The sequence below is a fragment of the Melanotaenia boesemani genome, chromosome 10 (genome assembly GCF_017639745.1).
Source record: "Melanotaenia boesemani isolate fMelBoe1 chromosome 10, fMelBoe1.pri, whole genome shotgun sequence".
In the NCBI taxonomy this organism is placed as follows: domain Eukaryota; kingdom Metazoa; phylum Chordata; class Actinopteri; order Atheriniformes; family Melanotaeniidae; genus Melanotaenia; species Melanotaenia boesemani.
Window position 1 is genome coordinate 16922402 of NC_055691.1, and position 23865 is coordinate 16946266.

The 23865-nt window shown below is 38.2% G+C and overlaps 1 protein-coding gene across 3 annotated transcripts in view; it reads right to left on the bottom strand.

Moving 5' to 3' along the window:
- Positions 1–23865, bottom strand: part of LOC121647935 (transcription factor SOX-6-like) — a 101229-nt gene that overhangs the window by 64833 nt on the left and 12531 nt on the right. The window contains exon 2 of one of the 3 annotated variants that reach the window (XM_041997762.1): positions 20371–20440. The exons of 1 other annotated variant lie outside the window; for it this stretch is intronic. Coding sequence is in view for 1 of the 2 variants with exons in the window: in XM_041997764.1 (XP_041853698.1) it covers positions 17531–17535 (5 nt within the window). In the remaining variant the exon portion in view is untranslated. Of the gene's footprint in view, positions 1–17530; positions 17548–20370; positions 20441–23865 lie in introns of those variants that run through there. One more of the 3 variants, XM_041997764.1, reaches the window with a different exon arrangement.

Sequence of the window (23865 nt, forward strand, 5' to 3'; positions counted from 1 at the left end):
TTAGGTTTATGTTTCCACCACTGACTGCTCATAGAAGCTACAGCACATAATAAACACTTGCAGATTTTACAACCAAACATTTGAATAGATAATTCAACGCCACAAGTTTATTTAAAATGCAGAGACATGAAGGCATGAGATATAATTAAAGTAAAGTTCACACACATGAGCATTTAAGTATATGTCATATTTTTGGCATATACATATACACTTATTTTGAGCAACTTGCAGCTTCCATGTAGACTTTTACTTACACTCTAACACACATAAAAAAGGAATAATCTATTGATTTATTAAGCAGCACCAATGCCTTTTATCACCTTGGAGTTGTTAAAGAAGCAGACACAGAGTTGATGACTTGAGTGAAAGAATGTGACATTTTCTTAAACATAAACCTCAGGCTGAGAGAGCTATAAGACGAAAATATCATTTACTGTAACGATGTCTCCTCATTGCTTGTTGTCGTCTTAAAATTCCTTTCCTGTGACCTAGAGCTAGTTTATCTAGTTTATTTTACTTTCCATCCTTATGAGTCTAATTCAAATAAATATACACACACAAACATATAAAATGTCCACAAGAAAACAAGCTCAAACAAAACTTGCTAGGTGGTAATTGATAATGCATGCATTTAAAAACGGCATCAGAGTGGATCTGTTTTTGCTCTGATTACTAAAAACAGCACCACCCTTCTCTCCACACACATAAACACACAAAACTTCTGTGAGGCAAAACAAATTGCCACTTCGACGCTAACATTCAGTAAATCATAGCAGTCTGTCTGAAATATGTAACCTCCAGGGTGCCCTTAAACATGTCTGACCCTGCATCAAAGTGCAATGAGCTGGATATCTCTCTGCATGTGTGAGGAGGTAAAGGGACGTTAATAAGGGCTGTGCTGGCTGATCAAAAGTTAATTTCCACATGAACTAAACTCAGAGAGAAAAAGGTAAAGGGGAGGGGGATTGTTCTGTGAATGTCACTTTTTACTGCTGCTGCTGGAATGCAGACCTGAAATGTTACAGAACCCTTAATAGAGCAACATTGCGACATATCATGCAACAACATCTAGAGAACAAATCCTTTCTAATCAAAGAAAAATTTTGCCATTCGGTGCCATTTGACCCTGTATCACATAACTTTGCAAGTATTGGCAGTTGGAAAGTATTCTGCTTATTAAAGCGAACATATCTACTTTTAAAGTTCTTATTTAACGGTGCTATTTTACTTCTCATGCCACCTTGGCTTTTTTATTGTCTTTTTTACAATGCTGTCATGTCAGTGAAAGTAGTAATTTGTTGCTAAAAGAAAAAAAAACGCTGCAATATACAAGGAAAAATACGTAATAGTTCTTTTAGAAGTTTGTAAACCAAAAGTATGTTTAAAAAAAATCTAAGTTCAATTAAAAATTACATCTTTTGATAAAAGTCTGCAATGAATTGAGAAATCTAGGTTTGACCTAAAGTTTCCTATATACTTGGTATTGTTATTTTTCAAAATCTAGTGCCAAAGGTGTTTACTTTTGTGACTTCTAACTGTTTCAAGCACTTTAAAGCCTTAATTTTTATCAAACCTCATGACTTGCAGATGGTGTCAACTTCAGACAGATTGATATGATGTACTAAAAAAAAAGAGGTTAGTGTTTTACAAAGCAGTGCGGACATTTGCCATTGAAAGACTCCAGTCAATAAAGAAATCACTAATCCATGATCACCTCCACATGGGAGCGATGGATAGGCAGTGGGGAAGAAGGAGACGACAGAAGAGAGCCTATATTTAGCTGACAATATTGCTGCTGCTGTGTTTATGGGACAGCTTGAGGCTTAGTTTCTTGGAACTGGTGTCTCATATGGTCAGGAATGCCCAGCCTCTTAACCTGCTGCCACTGATAGGGTTTCACCGTGTAGCAGCACTGAGTTTGTTGGTAAAGCATGCCACAAGGCCTTTGTGGCTGGCTGGACCAGGAAAACAGCATGCCTCATGCTCTGATCTTCAAGTAAATGATCATAATAACTGCTATTGTGATGACTTCTTTGTTTGAGTAATCAGACATTGCAGGGAAAAAAACAATACCAAACCATTGGTTATTAATTGTAATGATCTGCTATGTTTGGTCAATCAAAAGCTGGAGCTGAAAAATTTCATAACTTCAGCTGGGGCTTTTCTGACCACAAATCTTACATTTAACAATATAAGCTGTGTCCCCACTGAGACGTAGGAAGAAACTGAGCGATTATAGCAGCTTGAATAACCTCCTCCCAATGAGGCAGATAGACATATGAGTTTGGCGATGCAGTGAGAGTCTCAGGAAACAGGTACGAGACGGTAATGTTACTTTGATATCTGAAAAACAAATTCATTTTCACTCACATCACTCTGAGGCTCTCCGAACAAAATCAAGAAAAAAAAAAAAAAAGGTTTCTTTCCTGAAAGCAGTCGTCCTGCCTACAATATTTCAGGGAAATTGATACTGGTGAGATTGTCTGCTTGATAACTAAACAGAGAACACTCTGTCGAGGGAGGAGTTTTCATTTTTCACCCTCATGCAATTTACAGTTTTTGTTTTCTTTTTTTTATATATATATAGAAGCTAAAAATGAGTAAGGTCATCCGACAAGTAACAGCTTCATGATAAAATCTAAGCTGAATGCTTATTTCATAACTCCTGTCATTAATAATCACAATAGAGACACACTCAGTCGTTACTTACTGTTCTCTTTGAGCATTTCGGCTTAAGTTCTCTTCTTTCGTCTGTTGTAGGAAATATTTACAGCCTTCAGCTCAGAGACAGACTCAACAAAGTGTTGATTTTGCACAGCAAGCAAAGTTCCCGTTCAAAAATATGGACAGTAACTTAGAATCCCTTTGTGAGTGGAAGAAAAACGAAAACCAGGGTCGGAATTTGGCAGGAGAGCGTTGTTCGGATCTGGCCTGGAACCTGGCGACTTGGCAAAAACAATCAGGCATTGTGGAGCGTGGACGGAGAGGGACCTGTGACAGATGAGAGTGGGAGCGAGAGGGCCCCCTCTTAGAAAAACAGTACACAAAGCGCCATTCACAACCCAGGTCCCTTCTGCCACTTGTGGAGTGAGAGAAGGGCTCCGACAAAGGCCTCCAACTGGACCAATTGGGTGTAAAATCTCCAGCCGTCCCAGCTGGATAGAACTAAGGAAGTGGGAAATAGCAAAGAGAAAAAGAGAGAGAAAACAACAGGAGAGAAAAAAAGGGGGGAAAAGAAAGAGAGGACTTTCCTTGGAATTGTTTGTCTTTTGGACTGTCCCAGCAAGAAAATGAAGTGAAAGAGAGCAAACTGATGGTTTCAAGGGGACACACAGAGGGCCTCTGTATTAGCATGCAGACCGTGTAGCAACACAAGTTAAATCCCAGAGAAAAATGACATTAAACTTAATTGTATTGTTGATCATCTCTATTTATAACGATTACAGCTACAATATGGTGTAAAAACATCTCAGTCCTGAAGGGTTAGACACAAGATCCACAATGATTTTGATCACCTCATTATTTATTGAACCAGTAAAATGTGATCTCAAGACAGTGCCATAACAATATACAATATATCAATGCTTGAGACATGCTGCAGTCTTCATCACAAAGAATAGTTGTCACCGCAGAGGAAATGTCATTGGAGCAGCACAAGAACAAGTCATGCGGTAAATGTAAAATGCATACTGATCTCTTTGTTTCTGTAATCTCTCCAGTTATTTTTTTGTTTTTTTGTTAGCAGCGTTTGCAATATTGCTAATTATGTTTTCCTTCCTTACAGGATACAAAAGCTTGCAGGTGCACAACCAACTGAAAGGGCACCAAAGCATCTGCCACGCCAGGTATCATAACATTGGTTTTGGTACATGTTGTGTTTGCAGAATGAAGGACAGCTAGTGTAAACCTCACATAAGTTTAACACGCTTGATTTGTAGGTTACACCAAATGGAAAAGAGAGAATGACTAGGGTGTGAATGCATAGCAGGGCGTTGCTCAAAAGATAAGTGTGCACAGTTTAATTCCCTGGATAAATAAATAGAGGGAAAAGAGAAAAATCGGCCTTGTATGTGAACAGCTTTCCTCACATCTAAATCTTGAATCTGTCTGTGATCTCATTAGGTCATCACACAACGCTCCAAACAGAGGGTACTGTCATGGGTCAGACATGTGGAATGTGAACACACACATGCTGCCCTGTTTTCTCCCAGAGATTCCCTGCCCTGCCTCTTTTTCCCAAAATAGAAAAGCTCCAGTACTGCCAGTCACCCCCAAAAACCAGCTTATTTTGCAGCAGGTAATTGCCAGAAAAGCAGTTTTGTTATTGTTATGTTTGAAATTTAAAAATCCAAAGCAGCTCTGTGGCTGTTTGGACAGCAGAGCCAACAAATAGCTGCTCTGTTTCAAAGCTATAGCAGCTTATCACAGGCAACTGCAAGTATTTCTGACCTTTACATGACATGAGAGGAACAATAATGGGAGGTGAGCAGAGGGCGGATGCTGCACACGACTGTCAGGTCACATAAGAAAAGTACATCAATCAGCTGTCACAGGCAAATCCTTCCACCTTTCTCAGGTAAACAGAAGCCATTGTATGACCATTGGTGTGTTACACTGAAAAGCTCTATGTATATACCTCTCTGAAAGAAGTTTTCACAGCCAAAAGAAATTACTAACTTAGTGAGTTTAGTCAAGAACTATTAAAAAAAATACATTGCAGATAAAACCTTTTAATATTATGTTTTAATACTGCAACTGAGCAGTAAGTTTGTTTCTGAGAGGATGAACAAATGTTTGGCTTAATCTGCAAACTGTATTTATAATAAATGCCAACATCCAAACTGGCCTCACGATAAAAGTTGATCTAACTTTTTTCTGACCAGCATATATATAATGTGATGTGTCATGACATTGTGTCAATAATGATGATAAAGGTCAGACAGTTATTGAAATCTTCACAGGAATCTTGCTTGTTTTACTATTCATGTGCCACAGTTATTGTCATGTCACATGAAAAAAAAAACATGAATTGTAGTTACATTTTGGACATGTAAACATATGTTTATTCAGTTTTTGATGAGACTGAGCAGACTGAACCCAGCAGTCACCACTGCTGATTACATAATCCATAAAAGGGGGGGATCACACCTTACCAATCCCAACAAGACCATCAGTAGGATTTTGTCCTTCACCTGGACACCTGGAACATTAGTCCTGCTGATGAAAAAATATCAATTAGAAGCAATGATGGAACAGTAAAGAAAAAAAGGGGATGAATGCATCATTTGTACAGTGGGTGTAAACAGTCATCACTGTGCTCTGGGGTCTCTGTGTTCAGGCTCTGTGCCTCCATGTTGCCGGGCTGAAACCGCAGACCCCCAGAAATCCAGAAGTGGCCATACTGACAAATACCCGCCCTTGTGCTTGTTATTTTTTCTGGCATGTGAACACACCCATAGCTAACACAAATACAGCACACATATACATTTATCTACTTCATGGCAACGATACAGAGAAAACCACTGAAGAAACCATTGAAGACCAAAATCAACACACAGTGGCTCAAAAGGACTGTTTGTCTGCTTCCTCCTCCTCACACCAGTTAGAAGTCATGAATATTTTGTCTCATAATCAAACATCTCTTAATATGCCATCATAGAAAGAGACTAAATCTGTTCAGAAAACCATGGGCTTAAATGTGTAATAATTAATATAATTCAGGGATGTACGATACTGCAAGATTCAGTATCGATCCGTTAAGTAAATAAAGGGCTAGTATCGTCAGTACAAATACAGATACTTTTTAATAGGGCTGACAAAATAAACACATTAATGCAAAGAGATGTGGAATTAATACATTAATTGCTTTTAGTGCATTAACGCATAAACCATAAAGTTATTACTCACAGCATAAAAATCCAAATTTGTCATTATCTTGCAGAAATTTGGTACACACACACACACATATATATATATATATATATATACATATATATATATATATATATATATATATATATATATATATATATATATATATATCCTAATTTTTTCCCTGTATATTTCCTTGTTCTTTTCTATATTTATTTCATTGCACCCATGCTGGTGGCAGCTCACTGTTCTCTGAGCAAATAAAATTTTAGCACAAGTTTATGGCATCTACTACTCCTACTACTAATCCCAAGTTCTCAAGGCCCTCTGTCCTGCAGGTATTTCATGTTTTCCCTGCTGCAACACACTCACAAGCTCTCCACAAGTCTGCTATAGAGCCATAAATTTAATATGTGTTGAAGCAATGAAACAGAAAATCTACAGGACACTGGGGTTTGAGGACCAGAGTTAAGGGCCCTGAGATTAACCCTTTACTTATTTCACTCTAATCATCTACTATTATCTGTTTCTGAAAGTATTTTAGATCCAAAGTAAGCAATGTCATTCACAATAAACCTATAACGCCTTGTTTAAGATTTTTGTCCAACTTTTGGAAAACAGCGCTCCATTGCACTTCTGGTTATTGTAAAATTGATGAGTGCAAGCAGTCATGAACGTCCAGTCATTCTGAGCAGATCTGTATACCATGTTTATGTAGACAGCAGGTAAGCGAATCTTTCCCTGAAACGCAGTTACCTTTTTTAGTAAGATTACACAACAATGATAGTTTTATATTATTTTATTTATTCGGATAAATCCAGCACCATTCCACTTCCCAGACTCTGTGTCATGTTCCGGTGATGTTAAAGATGGTATATTGAAGACAAAGTACAAGAAGAACCATGTTACTAGAAAGGGGCTGCAGTTTGAGATCAAGACGGAACCACCCATATTTTTTATTGCACTGAGCAATGATATTAATTGCAAAATTTATTGCATTTGACTGACAAAATCCTTTGCTCCTTCAAACTTTGTTCCAACTTTTGACCAAGTGATGCTCACCACATCTAAACAGTCTGTAGCCTAAGTCATGAATCTCCTCCTGATTTTTGAAGAATAAGAAGTTTAACAAATGGACCTCTACTTTCTAGTAACATTAGGGTTCAGTCTTCAGTATAATGTAAAACTTTCTTGGTGTAATCTAAAGGTAATTTCATTTCAGGGAAAGATTCACTTAACTACAATCTACATAAGCAGGGTGCACAGCTTAGATCAGAATAACTGTACTTTAATAACTGCTTGCAATCATCAGCTGAGCAATGTTACAATAACCCAGTGGTTCTCAAACTTTTTCTAGCATGACAAAATGTCACTGAAACAAGTTGAAAATTTACATGAGAGAAAATGAAAAAGAAAAGGTTACATAAATAGCTTAACAAATTTACAGGAATAAATCAATTAACTACAAGCTGTACAGGGTCGGGTTGCTCATCACTGTACTAAAAACATAATTTGGTAAGTACAACATGTTGTTGTTACTGCAATGAAGTGCAGGTATTTTAGCAAAAATGAGCTCCAGCTGCAAGACTCTGACTCAGCCTGAATCCTGCAATGTACCGGTGTTCTGACACTTAAGCAATTATATTACTTACTTTTAGACTAAAGTAGTTTCAAAAACAGCTAATGGTAGATGATTACAGTTAAATGAAGGGTTAAGTCTATTAGAGTGTCTTCTCCTGCTAAAATCCCATTGACTCAGAGCACAGTGAACTCTCATCATTGTGTGGACAGGAAACCCCGCCCCAAAGCAGATGATTGACAGCTTGGAAGCAAGGAAATGAACAGAGAAAAGAATAAAAAAAAAATAAAGGGAAACTAATAGAAAGAAGAATAAGGAAATATATAGGAAAATTAATAATGGAATACATAGAAAAAAATAGAGAAAAGAATGGGGAAAAATAAATGAATAAAAGTAAAAGAATAAAATTATGTGAAAATTAAATAAACTAAAAAAATATTCAAATATTCATATTTGTTTCTCTATATATTTCCTTATTTATTTTCTTATTCTTTTCCAGATTTATTCATTTTTGTGGCACTCCTATCATTCCATAGATCAAAGTGAATAAATAAAATAAGTAAAGAGGCAGATAATAGTAATATAACAGATAAGAATTCTAATGAATATATGGTGATATAGCTCTATCATCAGTACAACAATGTACAATTATGAAAACCATGAGTTACAATTTTTCAGTGGAATAAAAACTGACAGATCAGTCACAGTAAGCTAAGAAAGAAGTAAAAAAATATTTAAAAAAAACACAAATAATTACTTTTGCATTTGAATAAATTAATTAAGTGTGTGTATCCAAACCAAGCCAAAACCTTGTAAAAATGCCACAAGTCGGGCATCCAACAGCTGAATGTACCAATTGCAAAACCACATAGTAGAAATGAAACTTTTAAAAACTTACAAATATGTAATTCATTTAAATATTTCAGCATCCAAAGCAAAGAACAGGGCCAGCATAATCAGCTATTTTCCTCTCTTCTACTCTCTTTCTTGTCACCTTTTTCCCCGTCTGATCCATGTCAGCTTAAAGCTCTTTGACCTCTTTAAGGATAAACATAATTCCACCACGATGCACAAATAAGCTTATTACACAAGTTTTAAACCTGTTGTGCTGCAACGTCTCCATATAGTTGTCAGAAGCTGTAAACAAGGTGAAATCCTATTATCTTAAGAATATAGATGAAACTATAAATAACCTTCTTACAAGGAAGAACGACTTCAACTGTCTGACTTATACTGAAAAAACAACTCATTTCAGTCTGACTGAAGAAGATGTGCCGGAAAAAAATGTTTACAAATGACAAAAAGTTGTGTTCTACTTTAGATAAATCAAGCAGATTAGCCGATGGAAGTGGGTTAATTTTTTACAAGGTTACATTTTAAGTGTCATTGGCAGTTAAGTCTCTTTCAGGGTGATGTCGGCAGTAGAAAGTTATCACAGAAGCTTGTGGCGATGTGCCAGCTGTCCTCACACATGACTGATCACATCAGCCCTGAGGCAGACGGTGGGGAAAAGGGAGCTTCAGAAAGTCATTACGAAACTCAAGGGATCTCGCAAAAAAGCTGAGAACAATTATCAGACGGCCATGTTTAGTGATTTACTGCATTTGTCCATCCCTGATATGTGTTAATATTTCAGTGAACATTAAACTGAGAGGACATCATGACACAGAGGAGTTGATGTACTCATAGAGAAACAGTCTGAGAAGAGTTATATCAGTTCTTGAACAGCAAAATCATCATTAGCCATACAATAATAATAAAGAGGAAAGTCACAACCCTTCACGATAATATCTAAAAAGAGTATTGAAGGTACATTAGTGTAAATACCGAGATTGAAGGACCCAAACTCACAGATAGAAAAATCTAAAAGCACAACTGCTTTCTCTGTGACAGATTGTGTCACGATGAACTTCTTTTTAAACTTTAATGCAAACAGAAGACTTAGAATCAAACAAGGAGTCCTGCAATGTAACATCATGTGCAGCAGTATCCAAACAGGTGGCTTTTAGAGCACCCGGGAGGCGTGAATGTTTGCTAATCCCAGATTAAGCTTGACAAGACATTTCACTGTAGGCCCCTGTTGTAATCCCAGTTGCCTCTCTATCCTCTGACAATGAGCTTTGTTCCCTATCTGAGAAAGAGCTTTGAGGATTTCTTCAGCTTTATTAGCATGAAGTGACTGCATTATTCAGAGGCCAGCTACTTTTGGTTAGTCAATAAACAACATATTTTTACTTAATTATTGACCATTGTGAATGTGTAATGTGGACAGATGTTCAATTTGTACTCGTAATGGCATTGTATAGTGCCTCCTGTCAGGAGAAATGATGAAGACGATGGGAAAGTCTCTATATTTTCAATATATTCAGTTTATGAGACACTTTTACCCAATTGGTTTCACAAAGAGTTAGATGAGAAAAGACCTGACTTTTCTTTTAGAGCAGTGAGTCATTTGTAATACTCTTTGCATCCAACCATCTTCTGTAGAGTTGAGTTAAAAAAATCGATTTCAATTGACTTAAATTTAATTAATCCAATATCAATTCATAAAAAATCAGATTTTTTTTTTTATTTTGTCCTTTTCTGGTAACAAGTCACTCTGCTCCCGCATCACTTACCGATTCTCAGCGAGCTCTTAACATGCACAACTGAACGATTCCCCACGTCACCTCCATCCAAAATCAGCTTCTCTCACTGAGATAATGCCAAATTCTTTTTTCAATGGCTATTGCATTACATTCACCTGTAAGCTATTTAGCAGTTTCTCGCCTCACACATTAGTAACTAACACTAAGCTCTGCCACACCAAATGTTTAAAAAATAAAAAGACACACATACACATCATCCCCACTAAAAGCTCAAGACAATTTATTTTGATCTTGTTTTCTTCACAGCACCAAGACACCACACACAGAGACGAGCGCACACACACAGGTGATCACATTTTCACCAGTGGACAGAGACTGCGTCAGAAAACATGTCAACCAGCTGAACATCAGACAAAACTATGAGAGTTTTTAAAATTCTCGGAGGGAGGTGAAGTTAGAAACACTCTCGCTCCAGTGAGAAGCACCTGGAGTATTTCTCCTGCTCCAGTGTTACACCAAGATCATCATGCCCATCACAGGAATGTGTACAGCTAAGCGGGATCTACCGTAGTAATTTCTGAGTCGTATTCCAGCTTAAAATGGATCCAGTATTCTTTGAAGGTTTGAGCTTTAAAAATATTTGCAGCACCTCCACTGAATGAAACGGTCTAAAAACTGTTTTCTGTCCTAATTTTTTTTTTTATTTATTTATCGCAGCATTTCTGGCTGTAATCCTGGAGGAAACACTGACCAGTAAATGTAGACAACCATCTTTCAAATATCGTTATCATTAGCAGTTATCTGATTACTTCAAGATATCTAATTGTTATGGTCCTGTAATCAGGGTCAGTGTTTTATAAAAAAAAAAACATAGTTATCTGAGAATGTCTTTACTATTTAAGAAGAATTGGTGTTACATAAATATCTGTAAATTAATCAAATCTGATTTAATCGAAATCAAATCAGGCCGTTGTGAGTTGAATCCAATTTGTGCCCCAATACCCAGCCCCAATCTTCTACATCCTCTGTTACGTATAAGCAAACTTGCATGTCATTTAGCATTCAGGTGTGTTTAAATCATCATTTTTTGCCAAAAGGTTGATTTAAATGTGGAGATGAGAGAGAGGTGAACTGCTGAACCAGCTGTTGAACACTACTACAGAAGCAGTTGTCTTGCTTGGCAGTTGGTGGTATGTCAGTGTCCCCTGGCATGTAAAGCTGCCACAATCCAAACTAATCCTTCCTGCGGAGCATCCCCTGGTATGACTGAAGCCACACGTTACACAGTGCTGAAGAGCGGCTTTAGGTGTACGTGTGTCTTGGGAAACAAGCTGTATGATCTGAAACAGTTGTATGTGAGTCAATAAAATGTATTTGATAACATTTGAGAGCATGAACGCATGTAGAGCAAAAGGAGATGAAGAGACACTTCAGCAGCCAGTTTGGACTAACTGAGAAAAAACAGGCCGGCAAAGTGAATAAATCATGCTCAGTGTTTCTCTGGGATCTGGACATAAACCGAGGGATGTGAAAACACATGTACAGTGTGCATATGTACAGCCACAGCCTTGAGTGTTGAGAGGTGTGTGTGTGTGTGTGTGTGTGCAGCAGAGAGGGGGTTCAGAAGCTCTCCATGCTGCACAAGGTATCCATTGTCCTACAGAGAATATACATTGTTTGTGACGCACAAGGCCTTACTTCAACCTATGTAGGGTGTTAATCTAGCCAGTCACCGCAGCTGTTATTCAAATGGTAATTAAGTCCTTGAATCAGTGAAAACACTTAAAACTTAGGTGGGGTTTTTCAGCCCAATAACACTAATTTTGAGCATGACAAGTCCACAAAACGTATAAGAAAGCTTATACGTTTGCTGCTCTGAACGGCCTTTGTTGGTAGAATCTTGAGGACACAGAAGCAGGTGATCTATGTGTTTTAGCATGGAATAGATAGGAAAAGATCTGTAGAAAAACAATTAAGAAGAATACCTTGAGCAAAAGCTGAGACATCAACATCTGATTTGACAGAAAAGCAAATCAGCACAGTCTATCAACTGGAATTAAGAACCTAGAATAAGTTGATTTACGACTCGCTACTTACTCTTTGTTTGTTCTCTGAGTGTAACGGTTACTCGTCCCACTGTTTGATTTCTGTTGCATTGACTATTATATCTGGACAAAGACCCCTTGAGACCCGTGCAAGAATTTCCCCGTTGCTAGAAGGGAGCAGTGTTTTTAATAAAGTAGTGTTTCTTTTATTCTGCTGCCACTTGATTAGGCTTCTCTCGTCACCCATGTACTCCTTCCTTTTTAACCGTTTCTCTCTCCATCGCAGCACCAGGCTTGCAGGCTGTAAATCACAATTAGCAGGTTCATTAGATATGGCTGATTTATTAAGACCAAGGGCTTGTCTCTGGGCCTTTCAGCCATATATTAGCTGACTACAAGATCTCATACATAGTTACGAGACATTCTCTTTTCTGTATGGCATATAGGGTCGTGTGCCAATAGATATTAATTATTGAATAAGACTCCATAGGTTAAATTAATCACACCCAGATGATAAATCTTCTCATTTGGGATTTTTTTTCCTTAAGCAAGACTTGCATGCCATACTTTTTGAGTGCATATTAAAATGCATATCTGATAACAGCAAATGGGCAACAGCATTGAGTCTGTATGATAAGCGAGTGATGCAGCCAAGGATTTTCGAGCCTCATCCAAAAGCTATAACAAAGCTACTCTAAAGGTGTTTGCCCTCTTGAACACAAACACATATATTTGGCTTGTGTCCATATCAGTGCTACTATAGTTGTCAGTGTTCCTGGCCTACTGAATACATTGCTGTTTTCCCCATAAATCAGTGTTTTTATCACTCTCCACTCTCCCTGTCAACTACTGCTTGTAAACAGAGCCCAGATCAGGTGGTGCACATACACCATCTTAGTGTGTTGTATGTATACAAATGCATAAAATCCAGTGACCTGCTCCACATCTTTTGCTAGCAGAGTGACTTCAGCATCATCAGAAATGCATTGCAAAAATATCCTGATAACACGATCATCCGCTTTTCATTAACAAAATGTACCTTCAACGTTTTGGCCCGAATTTAAAATCCGTTATTTTTCTGTATTTTCCCTTATCAACATCTTTCTGTCTAAACAAATTAACATGCTTGCTAATCCTGTGGCACCTTAAGGTCCGGATCATTGTACATCCAGGTAACTACACAGTATTTCTGGATTAGTCACAGCTTGACCAGGTGAGCTCCAACATGTTTCGATCTATTTATAGTGAAATCCTATCATTAAGAATAGAACAGTGTTCATGCACCAACAACAAACAGACAGAAAGAAACGTCTTAACTAAAATAAACCCTTCTCACTCTTAATTTAGAGACTCATCACATGGGATTAATAAGACAAAGCGTAATCAGGATGTTTAAAATTAGCTTTTTTAAATGTATGCTAACATTTTCATGCTATCATTTCATTCTCAAACTACCATTTCTCAATGGCTAATTGTCATTTGAAAATTTTAAATCACAGTTTTGTTAGTCTAAATTTACATTGTTTGATTGTATTTCTTGAGTTTACACAGAATGTTGGTACTTTTTAGCTTCAAAAGTGTTAAATAAGCCAATCATCAAAACAGTAATTCTGTTATGTAGGCTAATCGTTTAAGCACCAACTCACATGTACACTCCATTGTTGTAATTAACAACTTAGGTGCAAAAATGTTCCATGCAGCTAAGAGTAATTAATGTATTCATGCACAGGCATGTTTTACCCACATACACACCACACACTTTCTTCTGGATGACTGTTAGTACACAACTAATTGGGGGTGACAGAGAACAAAGGAGGAGATTAGGAAATTGAGCCTGTGACATACAGCCACAGGTCAGGAAGAGGTTTAGTCTAACTGTGATTATAGATGGGCAGGTGTCACCAAAGGACACAGCGAAAGCCGACACTTCTATGCCCTCCCCAGCAGCTTTGTTCCAAGTCTTATTGGGTCGGCTCTGCAGAGGCCATGATGTCGTTGTTACAGAGTAAAATCTCTACATGCCTTAAAGCTCTGCGGTATTTAATGTAGAACTGAGATGATCTCTTTGGTTGTTCTAGATTAGTTTAAAGAAGAAGGCAGCTGCCTTAACTCGGCTAATTGAAAGCATATCGGATTCTTGGAATTATTAAAATGCTAATTCTAAAAAGCCTGTACATACAGACCACTAAATAACCACTTGTCATCTTGCAGGCTATGAAATACAGTGTTGTTAGCTTTATTTGTCCAGCCTTTTTATCGTTGCAGCCTCTAATTGCTTGACACGGTTGATTTTGAAGCTAACCAGGAGCGATGTCATCCCCCTGCTCTCGCTACAATGGGCCTCATTGGATTAGCTTCGAGCAGGCTTTGTTAAAAGCTGGTGCAAATCTAATCAAGGAAGAGACCTCAATTATGCTAGCATGTACTTAAATGATCAGATCAGTAAAAATGGAGGAGGGGGTTGGCCAGTGCAGGAATGCAATCGGAAACCATTAAGGCCGGTTAATTTTAGCTGATGGCGGCTTTAAAATGAGATCCAAGATTTTTACAGTAATGAGAATACTGTAATTATGAGGTTGTAATGTTGTTGGTGTTTGGTAGTGGGCTTTTATTTCATGGTCAGTTAAATAGTGTTCACAAATGGAAAGCTGGCAACAGTTTATTAAGGGAAGGTATCAGCACTAGAGAACATCTCATAGAGTTTGTGCCCCGTGTTCTTTCTTTCCACTAATCGAACAACACAGCCTTTAAGCCCAAAGGGACACTGAGACACTTTGTATGAGTCAGAGTTTAAAAAATCTTTATCCGAGAGGCTAGTGTCTGCCTGAAACTGCTAAATCTAACATGATGCCAAAAGCTCACTTTCTTGTGACTGGCCCATTTCTGGAAGCGTGCAGTCCAGTTCTAGTGGATACCACCTCATTCTAGTTCTGGTTTAAAACTTCAGAAAGTGAAATTTGGCCATACAAATGGACACAATTTTCATCCTTGATTTAAAGTGGCCATTTTGTATGCTTTAGGTTGTTAAGAAGACCATATACTTTTGTAATAAACACATTTCATTTTGCATTTCACAAAATGCAAATCAGACATGTTTAAAGGGATTTTAAAATAACGATGTAAGACATGAAAGTGAAGTCTTTATAGTGAAACTACTACAATTTCCCCATAAACTAATGTTACTATTACATATTCACAAGCTGGAATGAAAGAAAGATAACAACATTTGGTCTGTTACTTGGTGCATGTGTGGAAAATGCATTAAGATACAGAAGTGTAAAGCATCTGCTCTCAGGAAATACCAAAAATAATGTAGCTGTCATCAGTGGAAATTGTGTTGCTTCTCCAACAATGGTTATTTGTGAGCTGAAGTATATTAAATGCCTATAATACTACTCAAGCAGACAGGAATCTCTTTTACATATGTTTTGCTCATTATTTAAAACTTTGGCCTCATTTGATACTAGCATTTGACATTTTGAGATACATACACTTTCTGGATGCACTTTCTCGTTACGTGTATCCCAAAAAACTATAGATAGATAGATAGATAGATAGATAGATAGATAGATAGATAGATAGATAGATAGATAGATAGATAGATAGATAGATAGATAGATAGATAGATAGATAGATAGATAGATAGATAGATAGATGCAAACAAACATAATCGGTCTCCTTAAAAAATGCTTTAAATGAAGTGTTGAAGAAAGCTCAACAGCTGGTGAAAAGGCCTCTTCCAGCTACAGCATGTTGAAGAATGCAAAAAGGTGAAGAGGCATATTGTTTGGAGACAATAATGTGCTGGATCACTATGATCTGTGGACCAGGTGGCATTCTCTAAAGCACAGAGTGCGACAGCTGAGTTTGACCCTGGCCTCTAACCTCCAGGTACCATGACGGTTTGAAACAGGAAGCAATTATTCTGAATGTCAGCGAGTCTGGTGGCATTCCTCAACAGGAGGTCTGAGGTCTAAGCTGAAAACAGTTGTCACCAAAATAGTGGGGGAAAAAAAGACAGAGTACATCAATTATATGATTAAATTGTGCATTGTGTGCACATATAAATTCACATGAAAACTTCTAGATTTGTTTTTATCTACAAATAAAACGAACCTGAAATGCAATGAGTGACTTTTGACTTTTTTTTTATTTATTTGTTTTTACTTGTTTGTTTGTCAATAAGATGCTTTTTGCAAGTGCCATATGATATGAGTAAAACTCAACTAACAATGGCCGAGGATTTCTGCAAAACACTACCTACATTAAAGGTGAGGTCTTTGTGGACTTCTTGCTTTTCCTTCATTGTCACTCTCTGGTTCAAATATAAGACTGAATTACATCAATATGTATTAAAGAGAACATTTTAGACCCTAAATGGCTTCTTTATTTTTCACATGACAAAAACTTCTAAATGCACTATTTTGAGCAAAAAAGATACACTTCTAAGGGACTTTAATGCACGAGGAAAAAAACAACTTTTTTTAATTTAATTTCAATTCATTATATTCATTAGTAGGATCAGAAGTTTCCTTAATTTGCTCAGTAATTAAGTAATGATTGATTACTCACAGTGTATAGTGTCACTGCACAAATCTTAACAAACTATCTTATATTTCAACTTTTCTCCCCCAGTCGTGTAGCAGGGTGTGTGTGTGTGTGTGTGTGTGTGTCTTTCTCCACAACACTGAAATCTCTAGCCACATCCATCCAAAGGTTAAAATATAAAGAGTTATATGAGAAGTTATGACATATTAACATTTCACTCCCATCATATAAAGATGTTTAACAGCAACGTTACATCTCCCTTCCCACTACTACTGAAGTAAATCTCCAAAAATAGGCTTATGTCAGCTGTGCGACGCATTTAAAAGCAACTGAAAAGAAGAATAGCAGAAAAGGATTTTTACATGTAGTCACTGTGCAAAATTGTCTATTTTTTGGTTATTAGTAGACTTACAGTAATAATTATTTGGGCACATGTAGTTTAATTTAGGGAGATAAACCATTACAGTGGGCTTTGATTTAGCTTTTAAAATTTGTTTATCCTCCCTGAAAGACTGTGTTCTTCTTCTGTCTTCACACTCGCCATTTCTGCAGACTGTTCTCATTTTCTATGAAGTTTTTTCTGAAATGTTACCAACTTCATCAGCTTGTTTCTGTCAGACTTGTTTGTTGAATATTTATCTCAAATCACAAACAAAGGCAAAACTGCTTCTAATTACTTGTTGCTAAACTCTGCAGAAGTTCTCTCAGCAAACAACCCAGCGGAGCTTATCGGCAGGATGTGTGTGCGTGCATGGTGTTGCTGGTGTTGCTGAAAGAAGGCATTTGTGGCTTTCTCTCAGAGAAATCTAAGGCTTGGATATTGATCCATGCTAAGGCTCCTCTCCTCCTACACCTCTTTCTCTTCTCACTCTGCCTGCTCATCTAGCTTTGTGCATTACCTCATCAGAGGAGGATCTGCCTAAAGCCACAGCGGTCACAGAACAGACAAAAGTGCTCATCTCCAGGAAGCCGCTGCCGCTGCCTGTGGTTTTGGAGAGAAGAGAAAAGAAGCGAAGAGAGGGGAAAAAGTGACTCAGCCCCACGGCTCCTTTCTTCTCGCTGCCGACTTGGGGATAAATGGAGGGATAAAGCACAAGGGGAGATAATATTTAGAGCAGGCCCCATTTCAAGGGCAATAGAAGAGAGAAAGTGGGGTATGAGCTTGGGTGGTTTGGGAAGTAGCCACAAGGGTCGGTCTATACAGTTACTGGCAGAGGGCCTCGTGCCACGGACTTATGTGTAAGTGGGGAGGAACTGCTGCTGGCTTGGCCCAGACTTAAAACCCAGGCCGCTGCAGCTTCATGAGCCTCTCAAGCAAACCAGATGGGCCTCAGATGGGATGTTGATGAGGCATGAGTGTGCAAAACACAAACATGCATGCAAGCACAAAAACAAATAACCTAGTTCAGACACAACAAGACAAACAACTAAATGCATAACACACAAAAGAACATATATTCTATTATATTACCACAGATTACGAAAAGTCTGCCTTTTTTCATTTTCCAAGATCAAAAATGAAATCTTTCACTGTATTCTCTCCACTGTATACCTGAGTAGATATTTAATATGCATGGAAAAATCAGATCAATTACTGAACGGAGGACCTGATAAATTGTTGTAAACATATGGTTAACTACCGAGAAACAACACTAAATTCTGTTAGATGCTGCCGATTAACTGGATCACAGTGAAGTTCACATACAAAGATGGAGTAAGAAGAAAAAGAGCAGAGAAGGAAATTGTTTTGGGAAAGCCAAATAGGTAACCTCAGTGGGTTCATTAGCTCATTAGCTCATTAGTTTACCACAAATCATCCCAACGGCTGCTTACTGTCTGTTCATTTTTCTAACCTTGTGCAAATGACTGCCATTACAGCAGCCATGTGTAACAACAGAGACCCACGAATTCAGCTGTGATTTTTGCATGTAGTGGCTGAATAATTCTCCCAAAGTCTTCCTAATTTTATTGTTACAGAGGCATTTAACTTTGAGGTTATAGCTCAGATTAAAACGCTTGCATCTGTAAATGCTATGGTATGCATTCATTGTATAAATAATATAGATAACAATATTTGGATGTACAAAGACCTGACTCTTTACACTCTGATGATAGACATGCAGTAAACCTGTTTTTAGATTTAGTGAATGTACAGGAAGTTAAGGAGGCCTTGATTTTGCAAGGCATCCAGCACATGGCACCCTCTTCCTTTCAAAGTCCCGTGAAACAAAGATGCCATAAATTCTATCTGTCACGACAGCAAGACCATAATTTTGTTAGAAGAATCCACTTGTTATCTTACCCCTGTGTAATTACATTTGAAAAGTAATTGCATGTTAAAAGACACAATAATATGATTTCAAGTTTCCAGAAGAACTGATGAAATTAAGGGAGTGTGATGAAATTAAAAGCCAGTGCAAATGGTGTGGGATTTTCCCCAATCTTGATATAATTCCTCCTCTGACTCCAGCCCAATCAGTTGATAAATTGTTACCTATAAACTAATCCTAAAAGAATTTTTGATCACACATTACACTGGACCTAAATTTGTTTCACAACAATTATAGGATTATAATTCTCTGCAGAAAGCTGAAATTGTGACATGAATAGTTAGTTTTCGGCTTTTTCTCTTTCTGTTATCGTTCCTGATACTTTCTTTTGCAAGATAAATGTACTCACTAATCAATAAAAAAAGTCGAAGAACATTAAAAACATTATCTTAAAAACAAATATATCATTATTCTGCAAAATGTATCAGTACAATCTTTATTTTCAGCTCAGGTGAGTTTTAAAAAGGGTGGATGTAAAAGAAACGAGAAAATTCTACAGCCCACAACTTGTACCAACTCTGCAGTAATCCTGAACTCCTGCACACGTTTTAAACCAAGAGTCAGACTTATACACAGTTCTTTGGAGATTCAAGGTGAGCTCTGTAGCACACAGTTGTTCAGCTGGAAAGATGTCAAAGAGAGGGATGCCATCGGGAATCACACAGACCACTTGCTGACCGAGCAGTGACACGGCTCAAGGGTCACCAGAGAGTGCCTTTATAAGTATTCTTAAACAGGGGGATTAGCCAGATGGTCAGATCACTCTATTCTCCAACTTCTCCCATCTGTACATTCCCAGTGTCTCCCCCTAGTCTCTGTTAAAACTATAGATTGGCGGATTCAAACTCGCCAGTTAATTTAGGCTAGTGTTACCTACTGCACTATTTGACTCCAGATATAATCTTTATTGCTCACAGAGAGAAAGTCCATTAAAAGGCATACTGTAGGTCCCAGTGCTGAAAGGTTCCTGGAGTGATGCCGGCAAGAGCCTTTAAAAGACCCCTTTCTTCACTAAAGTAAAAGCAGCTATTGAGGGTGCACAGGGCAGAACACTACCCGGACTGGAGGTCTGCATTTACTCTGAGACAAATCAAAAGTGTTTCTGTATGCGCCGACGGAGAGGGCGAGAGGTAACGGACATACAAAGAGTCAAAGACAGTTTTATTAAAAAGAACAAAGATTCACACCCACACTTTCTAATGCTACAACTGGTACAAATAGTGTTCATACAGCAGCACAAGTAGCTGTTCTTCTCTGCAGAAACAATGCCGTGTTCCTGTTATCTGCCTTTTCATAGGAGCAATTATCCAAAGTGCCAAACGGTGGCACAGAAGCACTAAGAAGCTGGCAGGGTTACAGTAACATGAAGCACTTGTCATCAGTATCAGACGATAAGGGGGGAAACTTACAGAAATTAGAGACTTCAGCTCCAACACCCTCTTCTCACTTAAGAATGACTTTAAAATTCATGAAAGTCACCTGAAAAAGAGAAAAACAAAAGAAACAGCTTTGTTTATAACACAGCAAACACATCTACAAGTAACATCTGACTCGAGTGTCTTCTCACATATTGTAAATAGAATTTATATTTTTTGTGTTTATTATTTGCCATCATCAAGTTAATCAAAATCCATTTTGATGGATTCCAACAGCTAATAAATTAAAATTTGACTATATCTTTAAAAAGTTTAAAATGGAGGCTGTTTGTGGAGTGAACTAAAGCCTCAGTCCACCTGAGAGCCCTCTGTAGCCAATGTTTGAGACAGAACAGAGGTCCTGTGTGAAGCCCACAGGAGAGCAAACAGAGGATTAGTGTATTTCACTGACAGCACTTTCATTGCGCAAACAACGTCACATACCGGCATACCACGCAAAGCCTACTAAACAACAAATAACCTGATTCTTGCGCACAGCTTTGAAGTAAAAAATTTGGCCGCAATCGGTCTTAACATGATTAGCGATGCGTGATATTTTCTTTCAAAAACTTGATTCCAATGAAAGCAGGTTAAATAATTTCTCTCATCCGATGGACAGCTCTCTATTCTTGAGCCGCTCTGGCTTGAACAGTCCGCTCCTACATGGAGAGCTAACCTGGGGTCAGCCTTAATATAGCCTCACGCACAGATGCACACACCACAAACAGCCATTTGCTAAACTGGGGGGGTCACAGAAAACAAATAATAACATCAAAGAGGTCAGACTGCCAACGGAACCCTTTGAAGGCACCATGATCACGACTGCACCGCTGTGGGCCCCCTAAATTGAGAGAGGATGGGAGATAGTCTTAATTGAGAATGGGAGGTCACTAATTCCAGAAAGAAAGAGGATAAAGAGTCTTCAAAAGAAAGAGCCCGTGCTCCCACAAACAAGCAACAAAACACCGCACAGCAGCACTATGCATCCTGACAGCGCCTTGACACAGCATCTAAGTTGTGCAAAAACGGCAATACAAACAAGTCTTTGATTCCGCAATTTGAGGCTAATTGAGAACAATGAAGAAAAAAGCAAACACCAAGCATGTATAATCTTTTATTCATGTCTCTAATCAGGCAAATGATTTTCTCTTGGATACATTTTTCCTCTCAGGGCACAATTAAGGGCAATTCTGACCAGAGTAACTCAAAGGCTTGTATACAAAGAAGTTCTGATAATAATGATAAATAATTTGCAAAAACACACTTCAGTGGAATATCTCTGCAAACATATCTATGAGGTGCAGCTCCCTTTCTCTTTGCCCTATAAAATCTGAAAAGCCGTGGACTAAAAGAGACACATTTTGCAATCTAACCACATGGAGGTTGATTCCTGTGTGTACTGTTCGCAGTCTGCAGATCTTGCTGACCCGTCTGAACACGTTCCAGATGTCTGCAGAACCAGTTATTCTGTTTCCTCTTCTTTTCAACCACCCCTCTCTTTCTCCCCCAATTCCTCCTCTCCACACACCCAACTGCTCATCTGCAGATGGCAGGTCCGTCACCTGGAGGATGCTGGGTAATCAGAGTAATCAGAGAGACAGTTGTCTGACTCTTGTTCACACACATGTATAAATTCAGCTAAATTATTAGTGTGCTGTTCATGTAGGCATGCATGTTTTCTTCACATTTTCAACCTCTCCATGTGCAGATCAACCCTCTGTGATCCATGCAGTTTAGATTTACAGACAGTGAAATGTCAGAATAGGGTTAAACCTGACATGAGGGAAACCAGGCAATAGAGCCATTCAACGCTCCCGCTGACAACTGTAGGGAATAGCTACTTTCTTGGCCTGCTGTTCAACAGCTGTAAAATAGAGCATGTTACGCTGCCGTTTAGCTAGCTGCACCTGTTTGGAACAGAAATTTGGAGCAGTAAGGACTAAAGTCAAACGATTTGCCTGAAGACAAGCATGGCTGTGGCATCACACTGTTACAAGATAGTAAAGAGAAAGGTGAGTTATAACATGCATGACACAAAGATAAGCTATATTATATTCACAGCAAGGCCTGCACCTGCACAATGAATGCATGCATTCATGCAACAAAATATGCACAGTCCCAAATGTCATCTTGTTGCAGCTGTCAATGCCACTTGTGTAGACGCGGACACACTGGGATAAGAACAATGGAACTCTATTAGACAGAGGCTCCCTCGATAAACGCAACACCACATGGGGCTCTGTGCTGCCACTTCCATGTTTGCACCATAGGAAACAAAGTAGGCTTCCAATTAATCACATGGGCAATTAAACTAAAATGAGGTTTGCTTGACCCATAAATGATGAGCTTATAGCACAAGCAGACTCTAGAAGGGACCACAGGTCAAGTTGTACCATGTATGTGTATATTTCTTTGTGTTTTTTGAGTGAAAAACGTATCTTTCTTTTACCACTAAGTTATTAGTTCACTGCATTTCACACCATGAAATTGTGGCTTATTGACAGACTCCTCATGTTTTTAGTTAATTATGTGCCTTGATCCCAGTTTCTAGATGTTAGTTCACCCTTCGCAAAATTTCTTTTGCAAAGAGAAAGATAGGCTCGGGAAAATTGCATGTCTTTAGCCAAAACTGTTAGTTTCTGTTCTGATTCAATAAATTATGCTTCTCTCGATTAGAATATTGATCCTTCATAAAGCCATTCCAGTCTCAAACATGCAGTAAAAAAATAAAAAAAAAAATAAATTAACAGTATTAAACAATTTCAGTTTTTCATCACATTGTGATCCTTTTAAACCACTGACATCTCCATTTCCATCCTTTTTTTTGCTATTTTTCTGCCAAACAAAATTAATACGTAAATAAAATTGGTCAGTTTGGAGGCAAAGTCTTTGTAACACAACCAGAACACACATATAAACCCAGTAATCAGTTGATTTTTTCCTGTTGGTCCAAATCAAGTCAACCAGCTGAATATCTGTAGGCACTGTAATAGCATCTCATCAAAATATTCTTTTCCTGGATTACTGGATTAAGTCCTGACCCCTCGGCTAAACATACAAAGTGTGTTGGACAGACGAACCAGACAAAGTTTGTGTCTATGTGACACAAGATTTGTCAGATCGTGCCGACAGAACACAATACATTTACCTTTAAAATCTTGGCTTGCATGCATCCCATGTGTGTTTGGGTTTAAGCTGCTCAAACACCGGAAACAATCCTGTTTCCTGATTGTGTAAGTTAAAGAAGACATACTGGAAGATATGCATGTGGGTGGGCATCCTGCCACAAAATACTTTTAAAAAGTGGAACAAGGGAACGGGGTGTTTGCATGAATGCAGCACCTTTGTGTTCCCTTCACAAACCACCTGAACTTTAAAGAGGCTTAAGTGACAAGTTGCATTCTCTCCCAGGTCAGTGTTAACATGAAATATTGCTGGAGTAAAGAAGGGAGGTAGGTATAGTGGGGCTGTAGGGGCAAGCACCAGCAC